Raw genomic sequence first — 14,985 nt, 5'->3', positions numbered from 1 at the left:
AATCTTTTTCAGTAAGATATTGTTTGGTCTCTCAAGGACCCTTATATACAAGAATTAAAGAAGGCATTTTTCATAGGTATATTATATGATGAAATTCATGAATCCTTATATGAAATAAGTGAACCATGAATTTACAACAAGATCCAGAATGAGTAAATACCGTATTTGTTCAAAATTACTTGCAACTATGATTTTTATTCAGAAGATCTAAAACTACTTACAACTGACTCTAACACAGAACCACAGCCTTGCTGCTCAGAATGGTCCTCAGACCAGGACCTGCAACATCACCATCACTGAGGAGATTGTGTGATTTTCAGATTCTCAAGTCCACCAGGACCTGACAATTCAGATTCTGCATTCAAACTAGACTCCTTGGTGACTCATATGCACAGTGAAGTCGGAAAAGTGCTGGTCTAGACAAGGTGTTCTCACCTTTTAATGTGCACAATTGAGGCAGGATAATTACATGTGTTGGGTACTGTCAGTGTTCAGCAGCAGCCTTCAGACATTGTCAAACACACCTGAGGCACAGTCATCTCTGGTTGAGAACCACAACCCCACAATGAAAATTAAAAGCATCCTCACAGTCCTAACCAGTTTGGCTCAGTGGATAGAGCATCAGCCTGCAGACTGAAGGGTCCCAGGTTCGATTCCAGTCAAGAGCATGTACCTTGGTTGCGGGCACACCCCCAGTAGGGGGCATGCAGGAGGCAGATGATCAATGTTTCTCTCTCATTGATGTTTCTAACTCTCTATCCCTCTCCCTTCCTCTCTGTAAAAAAAAAAAAAAAAAAAAAATCAATAAAATAGATTTTAAAAAAATAAAAATAAATAAATAAATAAATAAAAGCATCCTGACAGAATTTCAATCAAAAACCCATTTCTTATCAGTTTGAGCTTTGAGCAGATCAGTAAACTCCTTCAAGCCCCATTTCTGCAATGTGGAATAGAATTCATAATAATATAATCTCATATAAATATCTTCAAATCAATAAATGTGAAACATCACATAAAAAACTGAAAGCTAAAAACCACATAATCATAGCAATTGATGCAGAAAAAGCATTCAACAAAGTCCAACACCCTTTCTTGATAAAAACTCTCAGGAAATTTGGGAATACAGGGATCATACCTCAACATAATAAAAACCTTCTATGTCAAATCTACAGCCGACATCATACTCAATGGGTAAAAACTAAAACGATTTCCCCTAAGAACAGGAACAAGACTGGGATGCCCACTTTCACCACCACTGGAAGGGTTAGCCATAGCAATCAGACAAGAAGAAAAATAAAAGGCATCCAAATTGAAAAGAAGGAAGTAAAACTGTCATTATTCACAGATGGCATGATATTGTACATAGAAAACTCTAAAGACTCAATCAAAAAAAATAATTTAATAAGTGAATTCAGCAACATAGCAGGATATAAAATTAACACTCAAAAAATCCATGGCATTTTTATACACCAATAATGAACTCTCAGAAATAAAAACTTTAAAAAAATCCCATTTACCATTGCAACAAAAAAAATACTTAGGAATAAATACCAAGGAGGTAAAAGATCTGCACTCTGAAAATTATAAGACATTGAAAAAAGAAATAGAGGAATATATACCCAAGTGGAAGAATATTCCTTATTCATTGATTGGTAGAATCAATATCATTAAAATGTCTATACTACCCAAAGCAATCTATAGATCCAATGCAATCCCCAATGAAATACCAACAGCATATTTCACAGACCTAGAACAAATGCTCTAAAACTATATATGGGATCAAAAAAGACCCTGAAGGGCCACAGCAATCTTGAGAAAGAACAAAGTTGGAGGGATCACAAGACCATATATCAAGTTATACTACAAAGCTACTGTACTCAAAACAGACTGGTACTGGCACAAGAATACGCATACAGATCAATAGAACAAAACAGAGAACCCAGAAATTGACCAAAGTCATTATGCTCAATTAATATTTGACAAAGGGGGCAAGAGCATAAAACAGAGTCAGGACAGTCTCTTCAATAAATGGTGTTGGGAAAATTGAAAAGATACATGCAAAAAAATGAAACTAGCCCACCAACTTACACCATACACAAAAATAAACTCAAAATAGATAGAAAACTTAAATGTAAAACGTGAAACCATAAAAATCCTAGAAGAAACCATTGGCAGCAAAATCTCAGACATTTCTTGTAGCAATATGTTTATGGATACATCTCCTAGGACCATGGCAATTAAGGAGAAAATAAACAAATGGAACTACATTAAAATAAAAAGCTTCTGCACAGCAAAACAAATGATCAACAAAATAATAAGAGAGCCCACTGCATGGGAGAATATATTTGGCAATGATATAACTGATAAGGGTTAACCTCCAAAACTTATAGGGAATTCATTCAACTAAACAATAGGAGATAAACAATCCAATTAAAAAATGGGCAAAGGACCTAAATACAGAGATCTCCAAAGTGGAGGCCAAAAGGCATATGAAAAAATTCTCAAAGTCACTAATCATCTGAGAGATGCAAAACAAAATGACAGTGAGGTACCACCTCACACCTGTCAGAATGGCTATCATCAAGAAATCAACAAATGACAAGTATTGGTGAGGATGTGGAGAAAAGGGAACCCTAGTGCTCTGCTGGTGGGAATGCAGACTGGTGCAGCCTCTGTGAAAAACAGTATGGAGTTTCCTCAAAAATTAAAAATGGAACTCCCATTTGACCCAGTGATCCCACTTGTAGGAATATATCCTAAGAATTCACAAACACTCATCAGAAAGAATATAAGCACTTCTGTGTTCATAGCAGCACAATTTACAATAGCTAACATTTGGAAACAGCCTAAGTACCCATCCGCAGATGAGTGGATTAAAAAGCAGTGATACATCTACACAATGGAATACTACATTGCTGTAAAAAAGAAGGAACTCTTACCATTCTCAACACCATAGATGGACATGGAGAGCATTATGCTAAGCGAAATAAGCCAGTCAGCGGAAGATAAATATTACATGATCTCACTCATTTGTGGAATATAATGAACAACATAAACTGATGAACAAAACTAGATCCAGAGACAGAAACAACAAACAGACCATCAAACCTCAGAGGGAAGGCAGGGGAAGGGGTGGGGAGGTAAGAGATCAATCAAAGGACTTATATGCATGCATATTAACATAACCAATGAACATAGACCCTGGGGTGGTGGGGGCTTATCCTGGGGGTTTGCAGTGGCCGGAATGGGCTAATGGGGGGGAAAGGAGACATATGTAATACTTTAAACAATTTTAAAAAATGGAACTCCCATTTGACCCAGTGATCCCACTTGTAGGAATATATCTAAGAATTCACAAACACTCATCAAAAAGAATATAGTGGGGCCTTGACTTACTAGTTTAATTGATTCCGAGAACGAGCTCATTAAGGAGCTCGTTAACTCAAATTACTCTGTCAACTCAAAGCAAAAAATTGGCCGAGAGACATCTGGTATCTCAAAAAACTCGTTAGTCAGGACACTCGTAAGTCAAGGCCCCACTGTATATGCACCTCTATGTTCATAGCAGCACAATTTATAATAGCTAAGAGTTGGAAACAGTCTAAGTGCCCATCAGCTGATGAGTAGATTCAAAACCTGTGGTACATCTATACAATGGAATACTATGGAGTTGTAAAAAAAGAAAGAACTCTTACCACTTGCAACAGCAGGGATGGACCTGGATAGCATTATGCTAAGTGAAATAAACCATTCAGAGAAAGATAAATATCACATGATCTCACTCATCCTATCTAATGAATAGAGAATATGCAAATTGACTGTCACTCCATCACAAAGCTGGCAGTGCCATAACCACAAGATGGCTGTGCCCAGTCCCCTCAGCCCTGCCAGAGTCCCCCAGTCCTTTCAGCCCCTCCGGGAGGGCAGCAGGTGCATTGTGCAGCCGGACCTGCCCTCATCCCCCCAGCCGCCCAGGGCGGTCCCGAGGTGCAGGCAAGCCGCGGAGGGCAGCTGCCCAGCTGCCCAGGGCCGCCCGAGGCTCAGATAACCAGGGCCGGCCGAGGTTTATGCTGCTGGCAGTGGCAGCAACATAGGTGTGATGAGGGTATTGCATTCCCCTGATCACCAGGTCGCCTCCCGCCCCTGATGGCTCTCAGACTTTAAAAGGGGCAGGCCGGGCTGAGGAACTACCCTCCAGTGCATGAATTTTCATGCACCGGACCTCTAGTCTATATATATATATATATATATATATATATATATATAGAGAGAGAGAGAGAGAGAGAGAGAGAGAGAGAGAGAGAGAGAGAGCTAATATGCTAAGCATCCCACCGTCCAACCAGTCACTATGATGTGCATTGACCACCAAGGGGGGCAGACTTTCAACACAAAAGCTGCCATGACGCGCACTGGCCATTTACAGAGACATGGCACCACGGACCTGGCACCCACAAAGCAACACTAGGCTTCCCGCAGGTGGGACACAGGCCCAGCCACTCCTCCCGGAGCAACACCCCCAACAAATTGCAGCCAACATTGCCAAGACCCCATAGTGCAAAATGTGGCTGAGAGCCCAGAACATGCCTAGATTGCTGGCTCAATCTCCTCCGACTAGGGAGCGGGCAGGAGGCAGCCAATCAATGATTCTCTCTCATCATTGATGTTTCTATCTATCTCTTTTCCTTCCTCTCTGAAAGCAATTTAAAAAATATATCTAAATGTATCTCTTATAATGAATAAATTTTTCAATATGTTTTTATTGATTTTTTTACAGAGAAAGAGAAACAGAAAGATCCATGAGAGAGAAGCAATGATGAGCTGCCTCCTGCACAACCCCTACTGGGGATCGAGCCAGCAAAACAGGCATGCCAACAACCTGTAGGTGCATGGGACAATACTCAGCCACCTGAGGCACACTGGAGAGGAAAACTAATCAATATTTTGTGAGGATCTAAATCAAACCTTTTAACTGGTGATATAAGTATAAATCCCTAATTGTTTTGACAAATGTGTCAGGAAGCCAAAGAGTGTGGTGCCAAAATTTGCATTTCAAAGGAGCACAGTTCTGCCATATTGAAAAGCAGAATAACAATTCTCTAGAGACATCAGGGTTGTGTTCCCACCCTAATCAGACTTTGAAGAAAAAGGGAAGTTGGGGTTGGGGAAGAGTAGTAGGTCTTTTGCCCCTTGGAAGTAGGCAACAAGAAGACATGAAATCACAAAAACTAAGTACACTGACTTACAATCTGGGCTCCTGGGATCAGAGAATCATTAGAAAAATTTTCCTTTCTGTTTATTCCACAGGCCCAGAGGGAAATCATGTGCTTAGAAGTTGGAATAACACAAGATAAATGTGCCTGATGAACAGGTATAGAGAGAGCTGTAAATAGAGCTGTAAATATCTCCCCTGTGCAGTCCTCAGCTTGTACAACGCTGGGGGACAGCACATGGCTATTGCTTTTGATTCCTAAGTCTGGCTCAGGAACTGTTGCTTCACTCCTTCCTGCTGTCTCGTGTGGGACAGAGCTTCAGTCTCCAACATCCAGGGAGGAGTTCCACACGGACACCATCCTCTCAGAGACCCATTCAGGTGAGTCTGAGAGACCAGCAGGTACATCAGGAAAAGGTCAGAGAGAATGGAACCTGAAAACTTTTACCTGTGACCTGAAAGTGGAACCTGAACACTTATACTAGAGTCACTGTGACCCTAACAGCCTCACCCAGAGGCAAGAGTGTATTGTGTCTATATTCTTGGTTAAATAACTAATGTGTAATTAATTTAGTTAATACATTAAGAAAGATGTGAGTGTTTGAATCTGTAGTACAAGGACCTTAGTTGACAATAAAGTGATAAGAACGGGAGTCCAGTTGGATGACACTGTAGAATGAGTGAGATGCATAAATTGATTGCAGTAAAATGAAAATGTGCCTGAGAAGATTCATTTTTCTGGAAGAAGGTATTGGGGTATTGGGTGGGAAGAAGAGTCCAGTAAAGAGAGAGTGTTTGTATTAAATTTCAAAGATGGTGTGAATTGAGCATGTTTTGTATTTATTGAAAAGATCCTGACCAGTCAGGAAGTTGGTCCCTTGCAATAGCAATTTGTGAGACATTCATTGCAGTATCTTCTCTCATGCTGGGTATTTGTGTGGAAAAAAAAAAAAGTATTTAATAAGTCTGGTAAAGACTACTAAATAGTTTTACTTTGAATTATTTATTATTGGCAGGGCTGCATATATTCTTGGATTTGTTACCCACTCACTTTCTCTGTTGGAACAATTGAAAGGAATTCCTACCCCATACTCAGCCTTTCCCCCGTGGTCTCTACATGTAGAGAGAAATACTGGCATGCATTCTGGGAATATAAATTGAGGACTGACCAACTTCTAGGCAAAGGTATAGGGTGCTGAGAAAAAAAAGTCACCATAGTTAAATAGAGGGAGAAATAAAGATCACCCATTGTACCTTAACTCTTAATGCCACAAAGGCAGCACAGTCAGTTTACATTTATGCAGTGAGGCCTTCACTGTACAAGCGAAGGGGGAAAATATCTCCAAATCTAGTTAAAATTTCTTTTTTACTTCATGTGTGTTTTTAACATAAAATGCCCTTACCCAAGGGAAGCTAATGAGTGAAGAGGCTTAAACTCGGTTCTTCAGACAAATTTATTGAAAAAATGTCTATATTAGATTCCTATAGCTGTCGTAACGTATTCCGACACTAGTTGCTTAAAACATACAAACATATGCTCTTACAGTCTGGATGTCAGAGCCTTGAAAGGAGTCTCACTGACTAATATCCAAATGTGTGCAGGGATGGGGTCCTAGGCTGAGGGGAGGATCTGTTCCCTCTGATGCCTGTTAGTGTGGCTGACCACCTGCATCCCATGGCTCATGTTCCTTCCTCCATCTTCAAGCCAGCTGGGTAGCATTTTCAAAAGTCTCTCTGAGTCTAATTCTTTTGTCTCTCTCTCTTCAGCATTAACAGAACCACTGTGCTTACCTATGTCCCACCTGGATGAGCCTGGCTCAACCTCTATCCTAAAATCAGCCCATTAACAAGCCTGTTCCATCTGCTACCCTAATCCTCCTATTGCTATAAAATATATCATATTTGTGTGCTTGGAGGCTGGAGAAACAAGAGAGGAATGTGCCTGCAGAGTAAATACAGGGATTTATAAATATCTCCTCATCCCCGGTCTCTCAGCTTGTGTAACCTTAGGCTGGGAGGGCATGGTTATGTTTATTTCTCACTGTCATTTGTTCATTTGGAGGCCCAATTCTGACGAGGAATTGATACTTCACACTGTCCAGCGGTCTTGCCAGTGAACAGAGCTTCAGTCTCTTTCATCAACCATTTAGGGAGGAATTCAGATGTCCCCACAATGACCTTCCTCTCAGAGATCTTATCCTGGTGAGTCAATAACACAATGACCCTGCATGACAGGGTCACAGAGAATGGAAGCCAAGAACATTTACCTATTTTCACCTAAGAGATGATTCAACTTAGTCCAGGGGCAAGAGACTGCTGCATTTGGTAAAATAATTAATGTATTTATTTCAGTGGCTACGTAAGAATTCATAGTGTGACTGCTACTCACACCTTTTATGGTCTTTCATACTCTTTATCCCTAAATTGCTCTGATATCAATGCTATTAAAATATATTTCAATTATGAAATTTAAACTGTGGTTCTGATCATCAGTGATTTTGTCCCCTATGAGACATTGAGCTATTTCCAGAGAGATCTGTGACTGTCATACTGGAGAGGGGTGGGTGGAGGCAGGGATGCTAAACAATCTTCAAATCACAGGACAGACCTCACCACAAAGAACAATCTGTCCCAGATGCCAACAGTGCCGATGATAAGAAACTCTGAATTAAATAACATCATTATTTGTAATACTTATAGCTGACTTCAGGTTGTTTTCCAAAATTGTAACACTTTCTGACAGTGAAATTAGAGTACACCCTTTTGCTACCAGTTTCTAAGTTCCAACCTCAATCAACGTGACTGCTCTTCCAGTTTTCCCCAGGCTGATGGGTATGAAAGACATTTCCTGTTGTTTTCTTAAACTATTACTCAGTTTCTGCAAACTTCATTTATTTTCTCGTTTTTCAATAGCATTTCAAATTGTTTCTTGAAATCATTCTTTCCTAACTGGTTGTTGTAAGATATTTTTATCATAAAATTTTTAATATTTTATTTAAATACATCTATTTTCTAACCACTGAGTTTCTTTCTTTAGTTAAAACAGTTTTGCCCACCCGTGAGTTTTATATATAGTTTTTCATGTTCATCAAAAATGTGTTGGTGATTCTTAAACCAAGTTCATAACTTCTATGATATCTTGCAAGATGTCTGAGAGCGAGGATCAATTCAATATTCTTTCAGATCCATAGCCATTTATGCCAGCTTTCATGTAACAATTCAATCTTTTTCAACTATGTTGAAGTATAAGCTTTCCATATGGAAAATGTTCATGTACATTGAAACCTAATTCCAGACTCATTAAATGAACAATAACTGAGCATCTTCTATGTGCCAGAAAATTCTAGGAGCATTATACATTATATACATTTATATCTAGGTCTTTATAATTTAATAGTCAGCCCACATTGATATTATTAAATGATTGTATTTTGTGTCTTGTTTCAGTTAGTGTTCAATTCTCCACTCAATTCTGCATACTATTGTTATTTTGAAACTACTCATTTTAACCTGGTTTCATTATCCCTTCTTTTTTTTTTTCATTTTATCACTGTTCACATTCTTAGTTTTGTCTCTGTGTAAATGCACATCTAATGTCATACCTTTGTGAAAAATCCAAACGTGAACAAAGCAGGTGAAGTCCCTGCTCTTTGGATCATGCAGTATAATAGTGAGGGCAGAGAGCAATGAAATAAATGTGTGTTTAAAATATTGTCCTCAGGAAGAATCATATGAAGAAAGCCATTCAGTATAAAGAGAGAGAGCTGTCATGGTGTGGGCAGGATTTATAAAGCATGGTCTGGGGAGGATTTGCATGTTGGATGAAAACTGGAACCAGGACCAGAGTGTGCCCCCCTGGGTTTGTCAAAGAAAAGATGAAAACCCAAAGCCCAAAATTAACATAGGAAAGGTGCCCCATAAGAAAAGGGAGAAAGGGGCTAACCTCACCCCCTATCAGACCACATAAAAACACATTGGTCAAGTGACTATGGAATGGGTACGGAAAACAAGTCTTCCACTGCTTGATAACAAAATTACCCAACTCTTACACTTTCACATTATAAAGGGATACAATAAGGAAGATAATTCTGTCTTTTGGACAAGCTTATGCTTGTTTGCTTATTATTTTTCTGGCATCAATGGAATGTGTTGAAGGTTTAAATACTATCAGACCCAACTATATTTATCTTCCTCACCAGCCCTCCAGGACCACCTGAGTTTATTAAATCTCTATTCCTTCTCATCTATTATTTTCTCCACCATCTCTCTCTCTTTTCCATTCATTGAACAGATTTCATGATGTTTTACAGAGCAGAAAATGGCCATCTCAGGATGGAACTCCAAGTTTATTTATCTATGGAAGGTTTAATATTTGGAATTTCTAGAAACCATTTCTATATTTGCCAAGTGAAAGATCACTGATCTGGCCAACTTTGGTTGTATTCATTTGTAGTAGAATCTGTGTGCTGGCCTGAAATAGACTTGGGAATACCTACCTAGGAGGCCACGATAGTGGTGTGGTGGTGGTGGTGGTGGTGGTGTGTGTGTGTGTGTGTGTTTGTGTGTGATTTGTGGATGTGAGCAGTTCTCAGACCAGGGGTAGCTGCACTCATACATTCCAAGGTGGCTCTTACAATATTGGGCCAGAGCTCAATCAAGAGAAGGTATTAAAGAGGGTATCTGTTCCTATTCCAAGACACCTTTGCAACAAGAATAGTAGAGTATAAGAGGCCATGTGGACAAGGAAGTCCCTGTGCCTGAGGTGTCAGCTGTAGAAGACAGGCCACTTCACTCTTCAACGTGTCTGACACCACTTCTCACACTCTCCCTCGTGCTTATTCACGTTGCAAACTTGCCTCACTTTTTCTGACTTGAACATTAGACACAAGCACCTTCCTGAGGGCCCTTACTGGTCAGTCCTTCTGCAGGGCTCACACTTTCCCACAGAGCCTTGTCTCTCTTCCTCTGTTGTGTTAAAGAAAAAATTATCGGGGCCAAAAACTTTCCTTTTCAAAATATATTTTTATTGACTTCAGAGAGAGGAAGGGAAAGGGAGAGAGATAGAAACATCAATGATGAGAGAGAATCATTGATCGGCTGCATCCAGCAGGCCCCCCACTGGGAGCTGAGCCCACAACCCAGACATGTGCCCTGACCAGGAATCCAACCATCATCTCTTGGATCATAGTTCAAAGCTCAGCCACTGAGTGACACCAGCAGGCCAAAAGCTTTTCTTTAAGAAAAAAAAAAGTATATTTTGAGCCAAATGCCAGCCAGGAAAGGTCTTGGGGCATAAAGTTTAAACCACCAGCAGCAGAGCAAGGTACAAAAGAAATGTCCAAGTCCTGGAGTTTACCAGCTCTTTCCACTTCATGTTTTAGGAAAGAAACATGTAAGCTCTTTTGAAACAACTTACATTAGTTTCAGACCTTGTGTGGGGTGGGAGCAGGTAAAGTGGGGGCATGTCTTGAAGAGATACTGAGGAAGAATAATTACTACTTTGTTTGGTTACAGGCAACAGTTCTGAAAGCACGTGGGCATGCAGGATGCAGGGGCATCTAGTGGTCTCTACAGAAGTTGATTCGAGTTCCAACATACATTCAGGAATGTGAGTAGTCTTTTGTAAGTGGGCCACAGCTTTTAGCTGGTTGACTACGATTGTTTTTCTCACACTCTCTAGCCCCAGTGTATTTAATTTAGGACATCTCCAAATGTTCCCCTTTTCACTTATTTCAGGTCTCTGCTCAAATGTCACCTGGTTTGCAGATCTACCTACAAACCCATGAAATACGTAACTCCCTATTCATTGTCTCTTTTAGAGATACTTTCTTTTTCTTCACACCACTGCCAACATAACTTATTATTTCATTACTTACTTCTACATTCTTTCTCCCTCATTGGATTGTAGATACTTTTGTTCTTCAGCACCCTATTTGCACGGCCTGGACAGTGCCTGAAACATAGTCAGCACTCAATTTATATTCGTGAGAAACATGAGAAATTCTCATTAACACTTTAGAATACTAGAAGCCCTCAGAGAAAAAGGTGATTGGGGTGGCACTGGATGTCCCCTAAAGGAGGCCATATCCATACATAAAATATTAAAAGTAATGTCTACCCTGCAAAATATGAATTGTTGTATTTTAGTGAAAATTAGTCATGTTACTTTTATCTTTCCTGATAGCCAATTCCACCACATGGAACCTGTGAATCTTACACAAATTTCAGAGTTTGTTCTTCTGGGATTTTCAGAGAAAGCAGAACTGCAGCCCCTCATATTTGGGCTTTTCCTCTCCATGTACCTGATCACTGTGTTGGGAAACCTGCTCATCACCCTGGCCGTCAGCTCAGACTCCCACCTCCACACGCCCATGTACTTCTTCCTGTCCAACCTGTCCTTGGTAGACATCTGTTTCACCTCCACCACCATCCCAAACATGCTGGTGAACATCCAGACACAAAGCAAAGCCATCACCTATGCAGGCTGCATCACACAGATGTATTTTTACATACTTTTTGCGGGGTTGGATGTTTTCCTCTTGACTGTGATGGCCTATGACCGGTTTGTGGCCATCTGCCACCCCCTGCACTACATGGTCATCATGAACCCTCGCCTTTGTGAACTGCTGGTGCTGATATGCTGGATCGTGAGTATCCTGAATTCCTTGCTACAATGCTTAATGGCATTACGACTGTCCTTCTGCATGGATGTGAAAATGCCTCACTTTTTCTGTGAACTCAATCAGATGATCAAACTTGCCTGTTCTGACACCTTTTTAAATAACATGGTGACCTATTTTTCAGCTCTTCTGTTTGGTGGTGGTCCTTTCACTGGGATTCTTTACTCATATTCTAAAATAGTGTCCTGCATACATGGAATGTCATCTGCTCAAGGGAAGTATAAAGCACTTTCTGCTTGTGTGTCTCACCTCTCAGTTGTCTTCTTATTTTATTGTACAATCCTAGGAGTGTACCTCAGCTCTGCTGCTACCCACAATGCACGCTCAAGTGCCACAGCCTCTGTGATGTACTCTGTGGTCACACCCATGCTGAACCCCTTCATCTATAGTCTCAGGAACAAGGACATTAAACAGGCTCTGAAAGCATTCTTTGTGAAGGAAACTACAAACAGGTCATTGTCCTAATACTGAAGATGTGCCCATGATGGCAGAAGTCAAAGGCTCAGAGTCAGATACTGTGATTATTTTCCTACTTTGGAAATAGAACTTGCTTTTCCCATTGATTTCCTGGAATTTCTATTTCTTTGACCTTTTCTTCGCTATTCAATTTATGTAACTCAATTAAATTTTCTGCTCTCTCAGATATTTAACAGCTTACCTCTTTCTGTTTTCCTACTTTCCCAAATTTATTTCCATATGTATCAGATATTTGGAAAATCCCATTTACCTAATTGACAATATGTTTTTTTTTAGAATAATTTTTCTCAAATGACATACATCACATCAAATAATTTTTGTACCTATAGGCATCATCCTGAATAGTATTCCTATGGGAAAAAAACTAAAATTAATAAACCCCACTGGTGTTGCTTGGTGTTGAGCCTCAACTCATGAACCTAGAGGTCATGGTTGGATTCCTGGTCATTGCACATGCCCTGGTCACAGGCTCAATCCCCAGTAGGGGAAATGCAGTAGGTAGCAGATCAATGATTCTCTTTCATCATTCTATCTCTCTTTCCATCTCCCTTCCTCTCTGAACACAGTAAAAAATATTTTTTAAAATCACACTTAATGGCCAAGACAATTTATACAATTTTAAAAGAGAGGAAAATCTGAGACTTGGTTTTTTCACTTCTATGAATGTCATGCTTTTGTATATCACTGCCTTAACTGCTCTTCCTAATAATGTAGACTCTGGCATATATACCTGCTGAAATATATAAAAGGATTTTTTTAATTTTTAAGGATTAAAAATTTTTATCTTTCCACTGTTGTCAGAGAATTGGGTCCTAGTGTTCTTTTTTAAATTGTCTGAAAATTACCATATAACTGAGTCATCATTTGTAAATATTTTTATGGGTATTTAAAAGGACAGTATCTTTGCTGCTTATTGGGCATCAGTAATATTCTAGGATATCTAGTATATGTGGTTCCATTGTTATTAATCTCCTTACTCTTCTGACTTAATTTGTAAACTGAATTTCTTTTTTTTTAATTCTTTATTGTTTAAAGTATCACATATGTCTCCTTTCTCCCCCAATGACCTCTTCCCAGCCACTCCCACCCCCCAGAACATTCCCTCAACCCCCTGTGTCTGTGTCCATTGGCTATGCATGCATACAAGTCCTTCGGTTGATCTCTTATGCCTCCCGCTTCCTACACTCCCCTGCCTGCCCTCTGAGGTTTGATGGTCTGTTCGATGCTTCTCTGTCTCTGGATGTATTTTTGTTCATCAGTTTATATTGCTCATTGTATTCCACAAATGAGTGAGGTCAGGTGATATTTATCTTTCTCTGACTGGCTTATTTCACTTAGCAAATTGCTCTCCATGTCCATCTGTGCTGTTGTGGATAGTAAGAGTTCTTTCTTTTTTACAGCAGCATAGTATTCCATTGTGTAGATGTACCACAGTTTCTTAATCCACTCATCTGCTGATGGGCACTTAGGCTGTTTCCAAATCTTAGCTATTGTAAGCTGTGCTGCTATGAACATAGGAGTGCATGTAGCCTTTCTGATTGGTGTTTCTGATTTCTTGGGTTATATTCCTAGAAGTGGGATTACTGGGTCAAATGGGAGTTCCATTTTTAACTTTTTGAGGAATATCCATACTGTCTTCCACAGTGGCTGCACCAGTCAATGAGAGTTTTTTAATGCACTCATCTGTAATGAACTAAAATAACAAAGTAATCATAAATACCATCTTCAAAAATGAGAACAAATGCCAAGAATAATCTTCACTAGATTATTACTGTCCTCATTTCTGTTCATTTTGATTATTGTATCAGTAATTTATTGCTAGATGACAAGTCATCCTATAAGCAAATTACATAATGGCATTATTACCAAGTGAGATTGTATGGGGGGGCGGGGGGGGCATTGTTCTGAGCTCTGCTAGTGTCTGTAGGAGTCTATAGTCAGCTGTGAATCTCTACATGTATTTCTAGGCTTATTCACAATATTATGTATGGCCATGCTGCTCTTCCCATTTGAAGCAATATATGATCAGTTTACCCTATTTCTATATCTAGTTTTACCTTCTATTTTAAAGAAAAGGATGAGTACCAAATGTGAATTGCTTAATTCTACTTCTACTCTCCCTATATCCATGACACTTGGCTCATTTTGCAAGTAGAAGAGATTCCTCCTACCATTTCTCAGTGTGAATCAGTTACCTGAGGCCTAGATCCTGGTTTATTCCTTCTAAGTTATTCATTGATGTATAATTACACAATATAAACTGAACATGATTTAAATATACAATGTGATGCATAAAAGCAATACAAAAATTACAGTTCACAATTCATATTTCCATGTTTGTATGTCAAGAAAGTGAATAATAAACTTTGTCTTAATGTAATTGTTAGACATTTAATATACCAAAGCCTCAATTACTTTATTTCTAAAAGTAATGTGGGATGGTAAACATATCTTCAGACGAATGTTACAAGGAATACGTGAGATATGTGGACATATTTTGTTGAGCCCAAATAAAATGTTCAAAGGCAATGTTGTATGTATATTTATTCACCTACACTTTAATTTTAAATAAACATACACATATATGCACACAAACACAGACTTATTTATTTATTTATT

The 14,985-nt window shown here is 39.3% G+C and overlaps 1 protein-coding gene and 1 pseudogene across 1 annotated transcript; one reads left to right on the top strand and one right to left on the bottom strand.

Moving 5' to 3' along the window:
• LOC132234517 (adhesion G protein-coupled receptor E2-like) overlaps window positions 1-14,985 on the bottom strand; it is a 674,172-nt pseudogene that overhangs the window by 502,706 nt on the left and 156,481 nt on the right.
• On the top strand, window positions 10,756-12,354 carry LOC132234158 (olfactory receptor 7A17-like). The gene is made up of 2 exons (XM_059695203.1): window positions 10,756-10,817; window positions 11,394-12,354. Exons 1-2 carry the CDS (start codon window positions 10,756-10,758, stop codon window positions 12,352-12,354), a joined length of 1,023 nt encoding a protein of 340 aa, XP_059551186.1.

The sequence above is a fragment of the Myotis daubentonii genome, chromosome 5 (genome assembly GCF_963259705.1).
Source record: "Myotis daubentonii chromosome 5, mMyoDau2.1, whole genome shotgun sequence".
NCBI lineage: Eukaryota > Metazoa > Chordata > Mammalia > Chiroptera > Vespertilionidae > Myotis > Myotis daubentonii.
Note: the sequence above shows the minus strand (reverse complement) of the source record. Positions and strands in the feature narration are given on the sequence as shown.

Excerpts from the sequence above, each read along its gene's own strand:
- LOC132234158 (XM_059695203.1), top strand. The coding sequence starts at position 10,756 with ATGCAGGGGCATCTAGTGGTCTCTACAGAAGTTGATTCGAGTTCCAAC. Across the intron at positions 10,818-11,393 it reads TCCAACATACATTCAGGAAT|CCAATTCCACCACATGGAAC; the intron begins GTGAGTAGTCTT and ends CTTTCCTGATAG.